Raw genomic sequence first — 21,360 nt, forward strand, 5'->3', positions numbered from 1 at the left:
TCACCTGTTGTTTCTGTAAGTCAAGTTATTATGTTATTATGTTATATTCTGTCCTGTCTAAGGAACTACAGAATATGCTAGAGATATATAAAGCAATATATAATAATAATAATAGTTAAATATAAAAAAAACTATTTTTTTGTAATTTCGCTTAACAATTCTCTTACACAGTAGGTGCCCCTGTAGACCAATGACCCAATTTAGATTCAGCAAAATTCCCTGATTACAGTACTACCACAAATGCATAATTTTATGTCCTAGAGGCCCTTATCCATACTTTGTATACTACCCTATACTGCATTTATTTTACTACTTTCTTACAGTGTTACAGGGTATATAAAAAAATTATGATATTTTTTTTTTTACTAGTAATGGTTGGGCTGAAGGGTATTGGGGCACTTTTTATATTAAAAAAAAAATCAATATATATATGTATATATATATTTATTTTTTTATTATTATTATTTTTTATTTAATAAATTATTTATTGCACTGGATGTGCCATGATGTAATTGTTCAATTCAAATAGTACCAGCTCTGGTGCATTCAGCATTTTTAAATTGGAGGGGTGTTAAGGGATTACGCATTAAAAACTCCTGACTCTTTTTTATTGGTTCAGACTGCCTTTATAAGGATGAGTGAGGAGAAGGGGGGTCATTTCAGGACAAGAAATGCGTAGTGAGCTGTATAGTGCAAATATGGAAAAGATGAAGTATAATAGATTGCAAGCTTTTGTGACTAGGTTGATAATCTCATTGGATGAACCACCCATATTAACCAAATAATATGTTTCGTACAGATCTAGAATTAATGATTGTGTCTGAAGACACTTACCGTGAGACCAGAGGCTGGTAGAAAAACCCAGAGCTTCAATGTTAATACCTGATACCATTATATATATATATCTATATATATATAGATATATAGATATATAGATGTACTAATAATGTTAAGTACTCCCAAGTATTTTGTCAGCTTTGCTCACAAGCTGGCAGTCAGTATGAAGTTAATAAGCCATTATACATTTAATACATATGTGATTACTCTCTTTCATGTCATTAACAATCTTGTACATTTGTAACATAGATTGCCGCCTTCAAGTGCTGCAGTAAAACTTTTATGTGTGTGTCTTTACTTATGCTGCTGCCTGATCAGTGTGAAGGAGGATAAGATCCCTGGAATGTTTAGTCAGTTCTGGGCTTGGTATTTTAATTACGTTAGCTGTGGAATGCAGACAAACAAGGTGAATAAATACCTGGCGGGTTATACAGATAAAGCCTTCCTTCTCTAAACACCTGCAGCTTACACTCAAAACGGTATGATTCCTGCATACTGGGGGACAGAACAGCTCCAGCCGACATTGTAACCTCTGGCGTTACTTGAATTATTAACGAGTATACAGTAAATCATGATTATAATGAGCGGATTATTCTACTGATGACCTATGTGTGCGCAAAGAGCCTACCTATCATAAAAATGAGCCAACATATCATACCTGGGAATCTCCCAGGGTAGGCTAACTGGAGCTCTTCCTCATCTGAGGGAGGAGTTTTGTAAGGGGGTGGGGCTAACAAAGTGCAGAGGTGGGGCTAGCCATGCATGGGGCAAGGCTAGTGGTGTATAGGGGTGGAGCTATGAAGTAGGTGGCAAGTAGGAGGGGAAGTGAACAGGGAGTGGGCATTGTCAAACCTGGAACCTTCCCAGTTATACATGCCATAACCATAATAAAATACCAATAAACCAGTCCTGATTATAAAACAACCCAGATTTCTTTGCGACTGACGGCAATTCATATTTTGGACCTATTTTTTTTTCACTTTTCCTGTCATTCCCTAGTAGGCCTATGGCCAGCCCTGCCAGAGAAAGACAGGATATCACAGAAGTATGACACCGAACATTAGAAGAGGCTGATGTTATGCGATCTACAGAGAAAGTCCTGAGCAGAAGTTACATCATGTCTTGTCTAGATACGTGAAATTCTTTAAGTCTAGCACTTGTTCTGACAAGAGGGTCATTTCTTTATTAGCGCGATATATCAGTCATCATCATTATCATGGGGTAACTGGCAAGATATGTTTTTTTCTTAAAAAATGTTTATTTTTTATATTCAAATTATTGCCTTAAATTATAAAGTGCAATAAGCCTAATGTTCTATAGGAAATGTATGTATTTCTGATGTATTTCTATGGGGTGCTACACAATGTTTAGAGCACGCAAAAGCTATGTTGTGCCTAGTTCCCCCTTTTCCTTTACATTACACCGAAATATCTCCATCGTCATCTACAGAGTGATGTAGAATAACTTCATCATAAGCCTTGGCTAGAGTAGGCCGGGAATCCACCCTCCGTGTATAGAACATAATCTGGATCAGGATCGGCAGATAATCTTTCTTGGCACTTAAAGGCCAGTAGCCCGATAAATCACAAGCATGCTGACGGATATACTTTGTGTAGGTTAAAGGAGATCCTCTAATCGTTTCTGAGCCCGCAGGTGGGTCACCTCATTTCTGTCCTGTAGACACAACGTGTAATAGGTTTATAATTAAAAATGTGATGTTCTTGAGAAAATATTGCGGGGATGCCCATACCAACCATAGCCAAGTTATTCTTCTCCCATGTGAGCTAAAGGAAAAATTGGAGGTACACAACTATCCAGTCAGTGTTTTAATTTATCCAGCACTAAAAGAATGATAAGGTTATGTGTGATTTATGGGAAGTAACTCCAGGTAACCACGGTTGCCACAGGTAACTACAGTTAGCTCTGTTTACATTCTGTCCTGCGTCACAAAATCTCGCTCCTTTCACAGTGATTCATCTGCATTTTTATAAAATCGAAGGAGAGATGGATGTCCTAGGTAAGTTCAGTAGGTGTAATTAAAAATAGAACCAGACAGAAGCATCCAGCTGTAGTTTCACAAACAGAATGCGCTTCTTGCGTGCTTCAAAGGCTATTTATGGTGCGCATTCCTAGGGTAACGCACTACTTCAGTATGAAGAGGGCCTTGGAACGTGGAGTCATTCATGCAGCACATACAGATAATTCCTCCTTAAATTAATCTTTGGTGACAGCTGCTACTGTCAGATCTGCCCATTGCCTTTAAAAAAAAAACCCCTGAGCTAATTTTTCTACCATCTAAGAAGTTAGGTATTCCCCCTAAATAGGCCACAAACACTAAAATTGAGGACCAGGTGGCCCAATATCTGATGTGGACTGGGTAACTTTTGCTTAAATTGCACAAATGCATTCTCCAAACTGGAATAACTCTCAGGCTTTTATAGACTATAATCCCCAGCTGGCTTTTTATTTGCATGAAGTTTATGTATAGGTCTTCAAGAATTTATTATTATTTATCACAAATATTTAGGAACAGTTGACTATTTTACATGTATCCTTGGATGGAAACACTGACATTGGCATAAGATATAAGATCCCTGCTAGAAACTTTCGGGGAAACTATCTTCCAATGCAAACCCCACCAAAGTGACAAACTTTGGTAAAGGCAGATACTGGCATTACATTCCCAGGCCATTGGCTAGACTTCACTGAATTCTGCTGGCCCTTCCATGATTGTTCGGCTGGTGAATATTAAGGTCACTAATAAGACTTTTCCCAGGACTGTGGTATATAGTATATGGCTAATGAACAATGCACCAGAAGGATGTGGCCTAGCAAAGGGTAGGACAATTCAGGACTGGTCATGGGCTTCCATGTCCACATGTGACAGAAGAACAGGCAGGCTTGTAGCAATGGTGGAAATAGTAGAACTCTTGATCCAGTCTTGATCAAGAAAAGGAGATCATATAATGGACTACCATTGTATGATTGTCACATAGCCAAACATGTTCTTTGAATTCAGACATAAACATGGAGAGTGCAACCATTGCCCTCACCTACGTGGTTCAACAAGATGAAGTTGGTTGACTCCTGTCACAAACTTTTAGCCATGTTCCTGACAACATAACACCGGTTTTCTTACCATCACTTGCCCTATAACCTATGAGTGCATTATGGTATTATGCAACCCCCTTTTTTCATGGTTATTCCTTTGGCCATGTCCCTCACTTTTTAGATAACACAACAGGTGCTTATCCCAGTGAGCTGCTGTTCTAATAACATATTAACAGTAAAGTCTATTATTAACTAATCCCTGCTCCGTGTGTGGTTATAATTCACGAACATCACGTTTGGTCTAATTAAAGCGAGCGTTTTCTAGGGTTTGGAGGGTGGTGAGGATTCCCTTGATGAATGTTAAATTAATTTGAGAATGGATACACAGAGATAGCTGTAAAAGCAAACGCCTACCACTGAAGAATTAGGCCAGAAATAGAGCAAGAACAAGAATAAAAAGGAAGAGAGACAGACGAGTGAAATAAAGATTTGGCAGACAGGGAAGGGCACTCAGTGGAATGAGTAAACACATCTCTGCATATTTGTTCACTAATAGCTCTTTTGATTATGAAAGGCTGGAATTTTTTTTTTTGTTTTTCATCTATTTTTCAGCTGCTTATACAGAGGAGGGGGTTTGTGAGTTAAGAGCGTCTCTAAAACCACATATCTTTACTTCTTTTTTTTTTTTTTATCTACAATAAATCCTTTGAGCCAAATAAAATGAATAATTTATTACATTAACAATAAAGATTATGCTTGGATCCTAAGCAGTCCTTAACCTCAGTGCAAGCTAAAAGCAAATGTATAAAACCATTTCTGTAAATTAGAACGGATGCGGTATACTTAGACATGATCATTAATTTGGATATTCCATTTGTATATACTATAAAAGAATTTTGTAAATGCACTGTACTTGACAACAGAGGACATCTTGGCGCAGGGTCGGCCCTACCATGGAGCTGAGTGGGGCAATTGCCCCAAGCGCCTTTTTTTTTTTTTTAAGCGGAGGAGAGAGAGGGGCGCCCGCTCTGCGCCCCTCTCCTCTAGCTCGGTGTCGGTGCCCCAGGCGGCTTTATATAGTAAAAATATTTATTTGTAGGACTTGAAATTTTTTTTTTTTTTATCATAAAATAGTGAGATTTACATTCAGGTATTTTGATTGCACATCTTCCTTGTGGATATCATAGTATCTGGGTACATATAGAGTGGGGAAATGTTACATTTATATTAAATGTGCATGTATTGTAATTATAGCTCTGCTATTTAGGACAGCTATCTTATGTGAAAATACTTAGAATTTTTGATAATCAAATATAACATCCACCTAAGCTTTTAATCCTTGTATTGTATGTGCAATTCTTCTCTAATAACCCAGTTTCTCCGCCATTATTTCATAGACTGCGGTCCAACGTAACAAGTCTTGACACCATTGATAAGAAAATCAATTTCAACCCGAAATAATGCAAGTCTTGTATGTATGCCCGCAAGTAATATTGTTTAATACAAATGGGAATACAGAGGGTCATATTTAGTGTTTGATGAAGATTATACATATATATATATATATATATATATATTGGCTAACTTGAATGCATTAAAGTGCAGGTTTTCAAGGCTTCTTGAATCTTCAGGAGTTGCTATTTGACATCACAGCGGATCCAGCCAACTTTGTTTAAGCAACTATATAATAGTTTGGATGTTTACTGATCCAGCCTGAACAAAAATGTAAAAAAAGATAGTGGGAGAATGTAATGGACTGTCTGGTTGAATGTGTAGCGTTTATTCATGTGAAACCCTACAAGGAGGTCATATGGTATTAAACATCACAATCCAACCCATAAATGTAGTAAAGACGATCATCACTCAAATATATTTTTATCTCAAATTTATTTTTGTATTTAAAATAACAACAGTCTGGACTGCAACAGCAGGACCAGGTGGCATCCAGGCAGCATATAATATAGCAGAATAATATTAATAAAAACAGCCACGCTTACATTTTTTAAATACTTTCGATAACTTAAATTCACTCACAAAAAAAAAAAAAAATCAGATTCATACATCTTTGGAATACAACTCAGACTTTCACAGCGCAGAGATGTAGAAATAAAAATACCAAAAATATATATTATATTTGTAACCCTTTCATTTGTCAGAGGGAAGACACCACAAACCCCTCTGTCATGATTAGGATTAGGGAAACAAGGAACGTTTTTTCTTGTTTTTTTTTTAAAAAAAAAAAGTTTTTTGTATTAACGTAATGCAATATTTAGTTGATTTAAATTTTGTAAACAACGTACAAGTATCCATTTGAAGATGTAACCGCCGTTGACCTGCAACAGCAGCTAAATAAGAGCGTGAAGAGCAAAAAGGAGAGAATATAAAATAAATACAAAATAACAATGTTTGGGTGGGAGTTGCAATCGAATATTCGGTTCTTTTTTTTTTTTTTTTTTTTTTCCTTTTTCTACTGATATGGCTCTCAGGAAATACCGAACTTTCACTAAGACATGAAAAACTCTAAGAGCTTAATACACGAGGCAGCCAAAGGGCCTGTAATGTACAAATGCCCTTGTGAGACTTAACCATTATCGACAGGAAAGTCTGGATATATCTCAGCTACATAAATACGGAGACACAGAATTATAAAAATGAACACAGAAATATTTACAAGAAAAATACTTGGGACATGCATCTGGTAACTTTTAACCTCTTCCACACGTTTTTCTTTGCAGTTTTTATTTAGCAGCAAAAGGAAGGGGCGTCTGACGTTCCAAATCAAATATTAAAGTACTTCCTGCTTCCATATCGGTTATGGGTAGACCTGAATAAAAGGCGAGCTGAATTTGGGTATCAGCTGTCCCATGTGCTTGATGGTCTTAAACAAGAGCTTCTCAGTCAAAGTCCAGGCCGGTGGACAATACTATTTCAGCCCCTCGATGCCGCAAATCGCAGCTCCGAATGTCTATCTCCAGCTCAAAAACACATTGCTGCATAAGGACTGGATTCTTTGCTTGTAGCCATTATTTCAACCACAGCTATGTCAAATTCGCCAGTTGAGCAAAAAAAAAAAATCAAAACCTTCTGCTTTGGACAATAATCCAGTGAGTGGAAACTTAGATAAGAATCTCTACCATTTCCGAAATGTTGGAATTTATGCTTGATGTTTCTGTAAGAGATAAAATAAATTGAGATTATTAGAAAAGTTATCACGAAAGCAGGATATATACAAAACAAAATGCCTATGTTGTAAGCCAGTTGTTTTTTTTTTCTTAAAGTTAATAAAAATTTAAATATATTTAGTCATTTTATTCCTTAAAACCTGAAGTTAATATCAGACATACCATTTGTATGAACTTTACATGACAGGGTAGGTATAAAATCCACCACATTCCCATTTCACATGTAAGCTATACATTCTTTAATATCCGAGATGCCAACATAGAAAAAAAGTAATATTCATTCGCATTCACTGAATATTCTGCATAAATTGGCTGCATCACTGGAAAAGGCACCGAAATTCACACAATAGCTGCATCACAGCTGATTCACTCTCGATCCAGCTTATGATTAAGTATGTAAGTGATGAGGAAGCCAAGGTGATCAATGGCAAAGATTCTCACTACAAAGTGGAAGCCATAATAAGCATGGACATGGGATATTTTTATTGTGGGCTGGCAAAAATGTCTGGGATGAATAGAATGCTAAAACAAACACACAACAAAACCAAGATCGAATGCGTAAAGTGGGAAGGAAAATGGGCAGACAAGATGGGACATCGGGTTCTATAGTTCTGTGAAGAATAGTTTGTGTCACCAACACAATGTGACACATCCTGGGCAGTTGTGTGCTCTTTTGGGCTGTAGGGTCAGAATATTTTAAACGATGGGTCACGCTGGCCTATTTTGATCGCCTGCCTCAATGCATGAGGGGGTGTAAGTTTTAAAGGGAGGGCATTCCATACATGCCTGTGGCTTTGGATGGCCAGCAGATACATAGCGTCTTAGCAGAGCAAAACAAGTGGTGAGGTTACAACTCCGAGGCTGAGTTAGCAGAGCGCACAAGGTGTGATGCACAGAGCCGGGGGGACAGTATCACATGTACCATCACACCGACACGGGGATTACTGGGCTATTCACAGAAACCAGAAGGCTTTTGATATATGTAACAAAATGACTACTCTTGCGTTGTTGTAGTGATAACTGGGATTCTTTAGTATTGCTGGAAAGAATCCTTACAGCACAAGCCGCTGGAAATCTGGGCTCTGTGGAGGCTGATTCTAGATGGGGTTTTTCAGGCATTTTTCCCCCCTATCAAACATCAGCTTCACTCCCCCCCTCCTCCAGTCTTTTGGCCTCACACCTGCATTCTGTTCCCAGCTGCATAGCTGACATTCATTGGGATTAGTCATCACCAAGGGAGGCCAAGCCTTGGCAGGGATTGTGAGAGGAGAAAGCTTTCAGCTATGCAGGGCTCGGCCAGGGCTCAGTCTGGGGGAGGGGAGTGCAGCTTCTACAGAAATTGTCCCCGGTTAGATATTAGACCCAAGAAAAAGCTCTTCTAATAAAATACTACCATTCATTAGACAGAACAGCCGAAAAAGATCAGTGGTCAGACTTGTGATGATGGTCTTTGCAGATACATACTCAATGCAAAGTAAAGAATTGTCTAGTCTTTTCATCACTTAGGGGGGGCCACATCTCTGTTATAAATGTATTAATCAATGGGACTCACCGATTGAAGGTGCTGTGTTTCTTTCACCAAGGTTTTCGGGTAACGTTGTTTGCTGTGCTCCGCACTCTGTTTGGGTGCACCCATCTTTACTCCCGTGTTTGGAGTGAACAGGCACAAGGGCCACGCAGGATAACTGTTCATTTGATTTAAAGGCTACAAAAAAAGAAGACCCTATGTAAGAATGGATTGTGTTCAACGTTCCTTGTAGAAATGAAAATCATTATGGCTCAGAGACAGATTATCTAATATCTGGAGCACTTACTAGTTGTACCAGCGGTGGTGGTGGTGTTGGTTGCTTGTTCAGTTGAGGCTGGATTTTGGCTTATCGTGGAAAGCGTGAAAATAGAAGGAACAGATTTGGCAGGTCGGAGAGGGCCTTGGTGAGGTTTCCTTTGCTGTAGAACCTTGATCACTGCATCTTTCTCCAATATTTGAGCATGGAGAGCTTTGATTCTAGAAAAGAAAATAAGTACATGAAAAGATCAATCAGCTAATGGACTTGAGAAGCCAGAGCAAACAAACCACTATATGGATAAGTATAATGCAGATGCGTGGACATGGGGGGGGGGGGTCTAAAACATCAAACGCAACAGCTTCTATATAATGCTTTACTATAACTAGACAAGCCTACCATTTGGAATTTATACAAATAAACAGACATCAAAGGAGTTAATTTCTGAATATTTTGGTGCTCTGAACAAGCAGAAGGAGATCTGCCAAGATCTCATTTCTCATCCCTTGGGAATATTATTTTTGTGTCAATCAAACAATGAGCAAAGCCGTCGTTCTGTCTCAACATGTACACGAGCATGAGAAAAAGTTACTGGAGATGTAACCTGTTAAACATTGTTATTTTTTTTTATTTTTAACTATTGTGGTTATACTACTTATTTTTATTTGCTATAAATCACACATGTTGGAAAACTCATAAAAGATCTTGGGTAAAAACCAGAAAAAATAAGTCTTCCTTTACAATTTGCTAAAAAATGATAAACAGTACAATGGAGAACCTGAACAATGTAGTAGCTGATGGTCTTGAAGACATCTAATGTAGAAGCACTTACAGGATACAAATATTGTTGGATATAAGCAGTCTGATCCTTACCTATTTTCCATCTCTTGGTGCCTGTGGCTGACCATCAGTAAGTCCTCATTGAAACTATTGTTTGGTGAGTGACGAGGTGAGTGGTTGATGATCGTTGTGTCACGTTGGGCAGCAGCAGTAGCGGCTGCATCCATTGCGAACTGGCGCATAGTGCGTTCCTCAAGATACTTCTGTTCCCACTTGGTCATGTCGGCCTCAAGAGCCAGTATCCGCTCTTCCTTCTCCCGCAGCTGTTCAGAGAGTACGGAGACAGAGAGTTCTGGGGAAAGGTTTCCACTCTGTGCCATTGGTTGCCTCTGTTTTGAAAAAACAAGATTGATGTAAAACCTGTTCCTCTGCATTGCTTAATCAGTCCGTGATCAACATAATAGTCCTCTCAAATGTCCCTTACCTGCTGAGACCTTAATATCTTCAGTTCCTGCTCCAGTCGTGTTCGTAGACGGAGCTCAAGTTGCTCCCTCTTCTCACAGGCAGCCTGGAGTTGACTTAAAGCTTGTTGTAACCTCTCCACCTTTTCCACATATGCCCGTTTCTTCCTTAGCTCATCTTCGTTGCGCGCTGCTCTTGCCTGTGCGTTGCTCAGAGCTTGTTCGAGCAGCTCTGCTCTTCGACGCTGGTCCTCATTGGCACTGCGCAGAAGGCTGACCTCTCTTTCTAGTTTCTCCCTCTGCTGTTGTTGTTCACGACCTGTATTGAAAAAAATCAAAGCATTTAATTTAGAGAATTGTGATGAAACTAGGCTTGATTGTTGGAGTACATTCTACTTCTGTAATTCTATGTTGATCACTAAACCATAAAACTACTATACTGGGTCTTCTGCCAAGGCTTTGGTAGTGGCCTTGAATTCAGAAGTCCCAGATGGTTGTGTTCAGTAGGTAGATGGAAAACACTGAATCAATTACGAGTAAACCAGATCAGTAACCATGGAAATGCAGGGCTGTATGAAGGGGATGGTAATTTGTTTGAACAGAACAAAGGGAATACTTCAGAGTCAGACTATCAGGTAAACTTGACAGTTTCTGCAACGTTCCATGAGAAGGCTAAGCAAACACATAGGTTCTCAGGCTTGGAACTGTCTGATGGCAGAGAGATGACAGCTACAGGATGTATGTCCTAGATAGACCAGTTCTTGATCATAGCATTCTCAACCTCAAGGTTAAAGTGCATATGATGGCTGGAGTGTCCCTTTGAAATAATATTTATTTTGCAAGTCTAAAGGAATACCCTGCACTCTTTTATAAGGGCAGTTAAAGTTAGTACCCATCTATCTCACACTTCACAGCCTTTTGATTTAACTGATTACATCAATTAGACGGCACTGTAAACAGTATTAAAATGCATGCTTAAATTTGCGTTTCTTGGGTAGCTGTTGGAAAGCACATTCTTATTCCCAAGCCACATCCTGTTAACCCATTAAACACAGGATGGCTGGGTGATTTTACATGTTTGCAGAGTAGGGGGTGGGGAAAGATCAGCCACTGGAATTCCAAGAATTCAGATCACATTGAAGTTTGTTTGCCCGAGCAACTCAATGTTTTTCTTAAGGAAGAAGCAAAAACGTTTAACAAACTCCGATTCTGTATACTTTAAAGGTGGGTTTGCAATTCTAATGCAGCCAGACATACTTTAACCAAAAATTCCTTAACGGAATAACAAGTTTGAAGCGGAAGCTCACATGGCAAATTGGCCATATAAAAAAAAAAAAAAAAAAAAAGACACGTTGTTTTGGGTTGGGAAATTTCTATTGCATTCTTCTTTTAACGGCAGGTAGGCTTCCAAACACACAAAAAAATACAACAATGCCATTTCGGCAAAGACATGAACTCTGTGTTTGTACAACTGAATGTTACAAGATACCCCATGCTGCAAATGTATTTATATGTACATCAAAGCCTATTCTAATATAGAGCTCACTGCTCAGTATGTTCCCTTTGAGCAGGGGTGTCTGTACCTGTGGCTTTTGTGCTTCAGCAAGTTTCATTAGCATTTATTTAAAGACACCATTTGAAATAATACATTGAAGTTTTTGGATTTTTTCTGGCAGGCAGTAAACTGGCCAAGTTTAATATGCACACAAAGTGATGGAAGAACTTACATTGAGCGATCAGCTTAGATACGGCTCCTTGGCTGTCTTCTCTTTGCTCTAAACTCTTAAGCGCCAACTGTTTGTTAGCCGACTCTAACCGCTCTATAGAAAGAAATAATGGAAAACCAGTAAGTCAAAAGGGAAACAACAAAACAATTTGGCACTAAATGTGACATCACTATTTAGAGTTAAAACTAGCCCTTAATGTCAAAAGTGAACACCAATGTTTATAGAGATTTAAGCAAAAACACATAGACTAGACATAAAGGCTAATCAGCTTTGTAAGGACTTCTAAGAGGTTCTTTGTCTCTCCTTTAGTACTATTGTTAGCCTTTCTTTGTATGTGGCTCTTTAAGGTCTTGATGCTTTGTCTAGTCGGTAAAGCCTAATATCCATTGTAGGGAGCTAATGGTGATTGACAGGTTACACACTGCAGTACCATGTCGAAATTCCTTTTTTTGTTAGTTCCCTTACCTCTTAGATCCCGGTTGAAGTCCTGCATTCTTCTCATCTCTCCTTCCATTTTGGTCCTCATGGCGCTCTCAAGGGACTCGCGCTTGCACGATGCCTTCATGAGACTTTCATAGGCTTCAGAGATGCGTTGGATTTCTGTTTCCAACTAAAAATAAGTAGACACGTCAATAACCAATATCCAAATTAAACTAAAAGGTAATAAGTTAAAGAACATAAAATCTTTTGTGTCGTATTGAAGAAGCAAGGATTTACTATTTATAACTATAAAATACTGAGTCTGGAATATATTTTTATAAGAAGCCTCATGTAACAACTAACACATTTTGGCTTCAGAAATAACCACATTCCTAGACGCAAAAGAATGCCAATGACCAATTTTAAAAAAAAATTATGTAAAAAAAACCCAGTAATTATTCTTGTCGATTTTATGCCACCTGCCTGTCTGGATTACACATTTGCTAAGGGGCTGGACCCCCCCTTCCTTTCTCTTTACAGCTGAAGCCTTCCAAACACAGGCACCTTTTCATCCACACACAATGGCTCATTTATGCCTCATCAGGTCAGCTCAAGCAGAACATAAAATTCAAGCAACTGTCAGCAGCCCTCAACTCTACGTGTGCCTCGAACAAATGGCTCATGGCTGCCCCATTGTGCAGGGATCTCTTGCAGCTGTTAAAGGGGAGAAGATACAGAAGGGGGCGGTGGGCTGAAGAAAGTGAAAGGGTTTTGGATGACAAAACAAAACAAAGGGGTAGACACCCTAAGTCTCCCCCTACCCTCCACGGCCAGCTGGGTAGACGGCCACAAAGACCTGTTTGTTGTTGAGTCCATGGAAGTAGGGTAATGGCTTTAGGGGCTGTTCTACACAGAAACAGCAGCTGAAGGGCAATTCACACTGTTTGATACGGATACATTTTAACATTGTTGTTGCCAAACAGACAAGAATGCCTTCCTCAGCTAATTGGACAATATTAGGCTATATCATTATAAATCATACCTTCTGGATTTTGACAGCTTTCTCGCTGTAACTCTCAAGCTCCCTTCGTAACTTTTCGTTTTCTCGCAGAAGAGCATCCATCTGAGCCATATGTGTTTCAGCTCTATTATACGATGTCATGGGACCATAGTTGAGGTTCTGATCCTGCATTGGCCTGTAGGAATTATAAATACAGATATATGGTAAATAAGCTTTCCTAAAACAGAGCTAGCATTTATCAAAAAGTTACATTTATTTCCTAAACATATATTCCGTTCTGCCTGCGTGTAACAAATAACTTTAAAATCAATTATCAAGCGAATATATCCATACATTATGTGTATATACTAGTTCATTTTGAAAAGGTCTGCAATGACGTATTTGTGGGGATATAATATGCAGAGTTATGGTTGATCACACCCATTCACTACCTTTGGAAGGTTCAGCCAGAACTCGAAAAACCAAATCTCCAGCTTTAGGACTGACTTGCACAGTCTTGTACAAACTACGTTATGGCACAATTCCCACAGAAATCCCCTCTCCCAAAAATGACACTTCTTTCTAAAATGGCTCAGTCAATATCGTTTACCAACCGCATTCTATACGTATACATTTAGGCAATGTCCATAATGGAAAGCGTAACTCAACACTTTTAGCTTCTTCTGTTACTTGAAGATATAAAACACCATAAATAGATGACGAGATTGAAAGTACAAAAGGTTCAGATAAAGAATATTTAGACCGGAGCTGTAAAGACTGTTTTGAAAATACCATTGCAATGTCGAATCTATATACGAATGCCTGGAAGGAAGGGTGAGGGCTGTAAAAATGTAATGTTTCAGACTAAAGTCTGAATAATAGATCTTCCTTTCTTTGGCCAATAGTTGGAACTCTAGGAATTCAAAATGGCCGTTACAATGGACTTGGTATTTCCGCTGGTCGTCCTAAAACCTTTTGCTGCCAAAAGGACTTTAGAATTTAACAAGAGGGCAAATTCTTTCATTGTGAGGCCGGGCCTGGTCCATAGCTATTATCTGCTATCCTTCCAAATGCAGCAACTTCCTGTCTCCTTTTATCTCTTCCTGTCTGAACAATAAAGAATAGTAGAGACCCCACCAGCCCAGTGTTTATTGTGCTAGAAATCCTACATGCCAGAGACGACGGCGTTAAAGGGATTGTTTCTTTATTTGATGACGCAATTAATATTGTTTTACTACGTGAATATAACACATATATTCTCTATTCTCCATGCACCGATGCTAGGCTGCAGTCAACAATGCTAATGATGTCTTCCTGCCTGTTTTAAATGTCAGAGCTGCCCCCCCAGTTCCTGCCTGTTTTTATATCAGAGCGAGGAGAGTTTATAAAACCAACAATAAATGTTTAAGAGAATAAAAATTGTTTAAGAAACAAAAACATAGCACATAATATGAAGTATTCCTACCAGTAAAGGCCTGAAAGCAAAGCCCACCATCCCAAATACACAACGCAAAGCTACTAAACCAGTGGAACATTCCAACCAATATGCATCTCCAAATTAAACTCACCGGATGTCGGACTGGTGGTACAGAGGAAGATTCTCAGAATAGTGCCTTTGTTCTGGAACGTACCCATTAACATTCTGTTCAGGATGGCTGTAGTTTGGGTACTCAGGAGGAGCTGATCTATAGTTAACGCCATCATATTGGCCATGCGCTACTGATAGCTGGTAGTGCCTCGAGAGCTGAGGGAAGCTATGAGAGGAGCTCATGAGGTTTTGCGGCTTGGCACCATTACGTTCCAGAGACATCTGCAGCAGACGCTCACTCAAAGACCTAACGTGACCATGCTTAAGCTCCTTGAGTGACTGGTCCTGTCGGTGAGCACCATGCTCCAACTGCTGGCTGTTCTGAGCTGCATAGTACTGAGAAAGAGCAGCCTTGGCTTCTTCATAAGTTGGAAGCTCCTCGCCCTTATGTTGAAGTTCATGCGCTTTGTACATGGGGTTTTCCAAGTAGAAATGGTCAGTGTGATGTTCCTGACCTTGTGGTTCTTGCCTTGCTGAAGGAGCCATTTGCATTTCCTCTTGTTCAAGGCTCTCAATAGATGACCTGGGACTACCATTGCCACCTCCACCTCGCAAAGCCTGTTGCTGGATGGCTAATAATGTGCGGTTCTCGCTGAGATTGCCATATCTGAGCTGCTCCTGAATCAGGCGATGCAGAACTGTTCCAGACGAGTCCTCTGCTGTCCTCATCCTTGCTCACACCAAGAAAATCCCACCACAAAAAAATTAAGACTGATAAAATGTTTTCCTTAAAAAAAAAAAAACAACGTATAATCCGTTCCCCAAAAGTTATCTTGACCTACGGAACTGTTGCCAAAGCCTGCAGAAAAGAAAGAAAATGTTTGAAATATATTCAAAGTGACAGTATTAGTGTACATATATATATATATATATTCTGTATACTAAATATGGCAATGTTCTTCTAGAAAAAAAATCTCCCTGAAAAAACTCAAAACATTCCATTCAAATGCATATAGTAGGAGTCTTCTCAGAAAAGATAAAAAGCCAGGTTAAAGCACACAAAAGTACATTTGTTGTAACATACATGTCAATAGATAACATCAGAGACTTCCTAGGACATTGCTGGAGGCCGGAATGCAGAACCCAGCGGGATTCTAATTGTCTCTGATGATTTTGACCTGCATACCAAAAGGACTGACCTTAGTGTTAAATTCTTGTGGTTCTTCAAAAAAAACCAAAAACCCAAAAAACACTTTTATTAAAAAAAGTATATTAGCAACTTGTTCAATAACGCCAACCTTCTCCGTCCTGTTATGTGGAATGTTTCGAAATGCTGAAGCTATCACTCAGATTTGGACTCTGAGACCAGAGGCTGGAGAGAGAGAAGGGTAGAAGAAAGGAATTCTCCCTCTCTTTCTTATTCGGCTAAAGCCCAGTATCTCTGGTATGCCCCCCTGCTGGCTTCGCTCCCTTCATTTCTTGGCATTCCTCTCGAATTCCAGATCTCCTCTAGTTTAAGGTGAACAGTCAAAGCCAGCGCAGTGTGTTCAGGTCTGCTAAACAGCGAAAAGACCCCCCCAAAGTACGGGACTATTTATACGAGGACATTGTCGGCTCGGGGGTTTGCGGGCTGAGTGCCCACTTGGCATCATGATGGCTAGACCCACTTCTATGTCCTACCTACATGCTGGAGCGTATCGCGCTTTACGTCTACATACATGGAACATGGGAAATAAACGAGTCTTTCCTACCCTCGTAAACCACATAACCTTATACATAGCTAAGAAGTGACATCACTGGAGCTTTTGTGTTGCAACTGACATTCTTTGTGAATTGCGGCCCTGCCACAACCTTCCAAATGCCTGTTTTCAAACCAAGAACAATAAACTGAAATAGTGTGTGGATTCCTAAGCCATTGCTAGGGTGACCAAACACCTGCAGCCCCCGCTTATCTACCCCGCGAGGAATGCATTGTGATTAACCCTTTACTGACACTGTAAACAATGCAGAAGCACTATGTCCCAATAGCACATACAGCCCGTGTCCCTTACATGTCCTTAATACCGCGTCACCCAGTACAGTGCAACAACACAACCTGAAACCCCTGCCTGTGTGTTAATACCCGACACAATGTATCAATGTATTCATTCCTTCAATAAATAAAACACAATAATGATTCACTGATCATCACAAAGACAAAGATTCCTGTGTATATTCAGAGCTACGCGCATCATTCCTCCATTAAATATAATAAAAATATATACATTTAAAGCATGGACTTTATGTACTGGTCACAGAGACAAATAATAATACATAACATACACAATGAAACAAATCATACAGTGAGTGTGTATAACATACACACATATATATATATATATATATATATATATATATATATAAATATAATAATTATAACTATTATACTGTATTTATCTTACATGAATATTACACATCTATATAATGTTTGTGTATATATATATATATACATATATATAAAATTATTATATATCTCGATCAATATATCTATATAATGAGCGCATAGTCACAAAGCATTTCCAGCCCATGCCGCACACTGTGTGTAACACACAATAGACATAATGCAGTGCACACGTACGTGCCACAATGTGTGTACACAGACACAGAACAAGGCACATCACTATATTATATGGCAAATATATAAGCGCTGCGCTGACACTGGGTTACGCTGGTGTACCCAGCACTGTGCAGTGAGAGCGGACACTCACCAGACCATAGCAGATGTGAGGGCAGCAGGCTTAGTCAGTATCCTTAGCACGGAGCTCGCTGCTTGCAGTGTGAGATCGCTGAGCGGACTGTCTCTCCCGCAGTCTCGCTGCCCGACTGCCTCTATAACTTCGCTATGTCAGGAATGTGAGAGTTTCATGCTCCCCCTGGGATGAGCGCTAACCACACATAACCTTTCTCCCGCCCCGCCTCTCTCTCCTCCCCCTTTCTGCATTCAGCTCTCCGCCCTCACTCTGTCCAGGAGCTGCACTGGCAGGATGAGACCGCTAGGGGCACACTAGTACCCGGCCGGGGCAGGTGAAAGCCGGCGGCGGGGGTTCATGTGTAAGATAAAGGCTTTACGGTTCCTGCAGCTGAACAGAGCATGCTAATGAAATTATAATTAATATGAAATCCACTGTCCTGTACACAAGTTACAACACTGAAGAAGATTTCATAATTAGCTGTGGGCTGCTTTATTGTTTATTTTTTAAATAGCGCCATCATATTCCGTAGTGGTGTTAGCGGTTTTAGAATATTTAAGGATGATTTAAAGCGCCAATGGGCCACGCTGCGTGTAATCTGTTATGTTTCGGGTGCCCGGATATTGCTGCGTTTAGAGGACGGTCCCCTGATGGAGACTTTTGGTTTTCTTGAAGCACCATTACGGTGAATTGCATTCTAGATTGTAAGCTCCTCCTCGCCTTTTGTTTCTGTAAATCAAAATTGTATGCGATGCACAACTTGCAAAGTCCTATTTACCTGCTGTGCTACAGAATATGATGGCGCCATAACAATTAATAATTAAGTATTATAGTCATAATTATAAAATGTCTCATTATCCAATTTATGTGTAAAATGTGGCAAATCGTGGTGAAGATCCTGAAGAAGCGATTTACTTTATCGAATAAAAATGACACATTGAAGTATAGTTGGGTGAAGAAGCAGATTCTCGGGGTGAATGGGCAGATTCTCAGGGTCTCGGGGTGAATGGGCAGATTCTCAGGGTCTCGGGGTGAATGGGCAGATTCTCAGGGTCTCGGCGGAATGGGCAGATTCTCAGGGCCTTGGGGTGAAGGGGCAGATTCTCAGGGTCTTGGGGTGAAGGGGCAGATTCTCAGGGTCTTGGTGAATGGGCAGATTCTCAGGGTCTTGGGGTGAAGGGGCAGATTCTCAGGGTCTTGGGGTGAATGGGCAGATTCTCAGGGTCTCGGGGTGAATGGGCAGATTCTCAGGGTCTTGGGGTGAAGGGGCAAATTCTCAGGGTCTTGGGGTGAATGGGCAGATTCTCAGGGTCTCGGGGTGAATGGGCAGATTCTCAGGGTCTCGGGGTGAATGGGCAGATTCTCAGGGTCTTGGGGTGAATGGGCAGATTCTCAGGGTCTCGGGGTGAATGGGCAGATTCTCAGGGTCTCGGGGTGAATGGGCAGATTCTCAGGGTCTTGGGGTGAAGGGGCAGATTCTCGGGGTGCTGGAGCAGACTCCTTTCTGTTCTCCACTGCTGTGATCATATAAAAGGCTCTCAATTGGTGCTTTTGCTTCCGGTGTGTTATGTCTGATATTCCTACTTGAATGCAGGTGACTCAATTAATTGTATCTTTGAATAATGACAGGTCGATTTTTTCATGGTGACCCGTATTCGTGTCATTTGGGCAACACATCTGGCGAGTCATTCCATAGAATCTTCATGATGGGCTCAGAACGTTCCCAGGTATGGTCATCACTGAAGCCATGCGCAGCAGTGGCGCCCTGTCCGTTGTGTTGGCAGATGACATGACTCCAAGTGGATGCTTTAAAGGCATTATGACATTATAATTATAATCAACGGAATGGCTTAGATAGTTAACATTTTTTTCTTATACTCCATCGATTATTGTAACCTTCTTATTGGAGATATTTCTTCTTGGAAGAATCCCTTGGGCCAGAGGTGGGGTTACACATGGGATTGTTTTGCGATGGCTTTCAAATATTAATGATTCCGTTTGGGAGAATAACACAGAGAGAGAGAGAGAGGCGGACATGCGCAAACCAGGAGGAAGGATTGAAGCACTTACATGTATTGTGATATAATGCTTGTGACTTTACATTTCAACAGCTTATTGTGGAGGAAAGGCATTGTTGTTTCACCTACAGCAATTCATTATTAGATCCATTGCATAATAATAATAATAATATAAAAAATATGACATATGAAGAAATATGACATCCAACTGAGCTAAAATTCAGCTGTTTTTGGAAGAATTCTCTGCCTACTCGTAAATCTCAAATTTAAAACATTTACAATGAAGTCTTATATAGCATAGTACAGTATTTCATATTTAATATATTTGGAATGTACCCTGACCAAAACCAATGCATGATAGAGGAGATGTGATAAAAAGGGGTGTACATATATTAGATATAAAGAGTTATACTGTACATGATAACAAAGAAATATTAGATGTTAAAAGTCAGATTATTCTTCTTGTTTATTAATTTATATCGCCGCCATATTCTGCAGTGCTGTACAATGGGTAAACAGAACATAACAAGATGTGCATCACACTGATACAAAATCTATTGAGGCCAATATATATATATATATATATTATATATATATATATATATATATATATATACTGTATATATATACCATGCATATAGTTAACCGGACAGAATGGTGTGTGACGCTATAAATCTGGAAGCGTAATTTCCTTAACGCCTGTGTGTAACAGAAACCAGACTGCAATAATCTGGGCTATCTGTGCCATTATCCGTATAAAATGACAGCGTGATATGCACTGTATGCCGCGCTGCCATTCTAACCTGTCTGCAATGACGACCAGTAAACAAATGATTTCGGTAATGGCTTTAGCAGTCTGACATGGCTTGTGTTGAGCTCTTACAGATGCTCTTCAACTGGCATAACAGATGTCAGCGTGAACAGTGTCCTATTCATTCTTCACGGGACCTTCTGTGTCCGTATTGTCCCTTCCCTACTGCGACTTGTGCTAGAGTCAATCACTGTTATGTTACTTACCCCGGCCCTCCGTTTATTGCCATTCAGCGATAAAACGAAATATTCTTCCTTACGCAGTAACTGAACCCAAAAAAGGTTTTCACGGAGATATAGCACGGAACTCAATCTGAATTCACAAACAAAACGAGCCCCGACATAGTTTGGAGAGATTTCAGTCCCGTCCGATACCTCCGAACCGTATCGTGTTTAATATTTGGTGCAGTCAAGAGGTTGAGAAGGAGATTCGTAGAGGTTTGGAACCAAGGGTTTAAGGGATAAGGACAGGCAGATATAGGATAATGCGTGGATATCCTGAGATATCCAACGGGATAAACGAGGGATCCCAGGCTTAAGACGTAAGATTTTTATAAAAACAGATTGTGTATGCAGTAAACCTTCTGTTTTTAGTTGGATCTGCAGACCAGCCCGTTGGGCAAAGAAAGAAAGAAGGAAAGAATGAAAGAAAGAATGAAAGAAAGAAAGAAAGAAAGAATGAAAGGTTGTACGAAGTAGGCAGCTTGTGGATGAGATGGTGATAGAAAGATTGACAAACTGCAGATGAGTTATAGGAATTCTTTCGTTTGGAGAATGCTGAGCCCGTTGAGGGTTTGTAGAGATTCCCTCTTCATATAATGATCCAAAAACACAGGTATTAACCCCCGTGTCCCTGGTGTGAACTTCCCCAACTTAATCCATACATTAAAGACCAGAGGATGGCCACGCGTTCACCTTCTATTGTTCCACAACTGTCATTGACAGTTACTTTGAGTTATTATTCATTATTATTGATTGATTTATATAGCGCCGTCATATTCTGCAGCGCTGTACAACGGGGCCATATATATAA

General features: G+C 39.9%; 1 protein-coding gene across 2 annotated transcripts; it reads right to left on the bottom strand.

Annotated features, from left to right (window-relative positions):
- Nucleotides 1-5,758: 5,758 nt before the first annotated feature.
- Nucleotides 5,759-17,649, bottom strand: AMOTL2 (angiomotin like 2). Of its 2 annotated transcripts, XM_053458915.1 has the most exons (10): nucleotides 17,518-17,649; nucleotides 14,811-15,629; nucleotides 13,285-13,438; nucleotides 12,288-12,432; nucleotides 11,823-11,915; nucleotides 10,119-10,414; nucleotides 9,728-10,023; nucleotides 8,885-9,075; nucleotides 8,623-8,775; nucleotides 5,759-7,057 (listed from the first exon to the last, which is right to left on the bottom strand). In XM_053458915.1, exons 2-10 carry the CDS (start codon nucleotides 15,497-15,499, stop codon nucleotides 7,005-7,007), a joined length of 2,070 nt encoding a protein of 689 aa, XP_053314890.1. In that variant the 5' UTR covers nucleotides 15,500-15,629; nucleotides 17,518-17,649; the 3' UTR covers nucleotides 5,759-7,004. The 2 variants fall into 2 exon arrangements, with proteins under 2 accessions (XP_053314890.1, XP_053314891.1); XM_053458916.1 differs by lacking the exon at nucleotides 11,823-11,915.
- Between the last annotated feature and the right edge of the window lie 3,711 nt (nucleotides 17,650-21,360).

Source organism: Spea bombifrons, chromosome 3 (genome assembly GCF_027358695.1).
Source record: "Spea bombifrons isolate aSpeBom1 chromosome 3, aSpeBom1.2.pri, whole genome shotgun sequence".
NCBI classification, from domain to species: Eukaryota; Metazoa; Chordata; class Amphibia; order Anura; family Pelobatidae; genus Spea; species Spea bombifrons.

Bases quoted from the DNA above. Each gene is read 5' to 3' on its own strand.
- AMOTL2 (XM_053458915.1), bottom strand. From the start codon at position 15,499: ATGAGGACAGCAGAGGACTCGTCTGGAACAGTTCTGCATCGCCTGATT. The intron at 10,415-11,822 runs GTAAGTTCTTCC...TTTTCAATACAG, and splicing joins ATCTAAGCTGATCGCTCAAT to GTCGTGAACAACAACAGCAG. The intron at 10,024-10,118 runs GTAAGGGACATT...TTTTCAAAACAG, and splicing joins AGATATTAAGGTCTCAGCAG to AGGCAACCAATGGCACAGAG.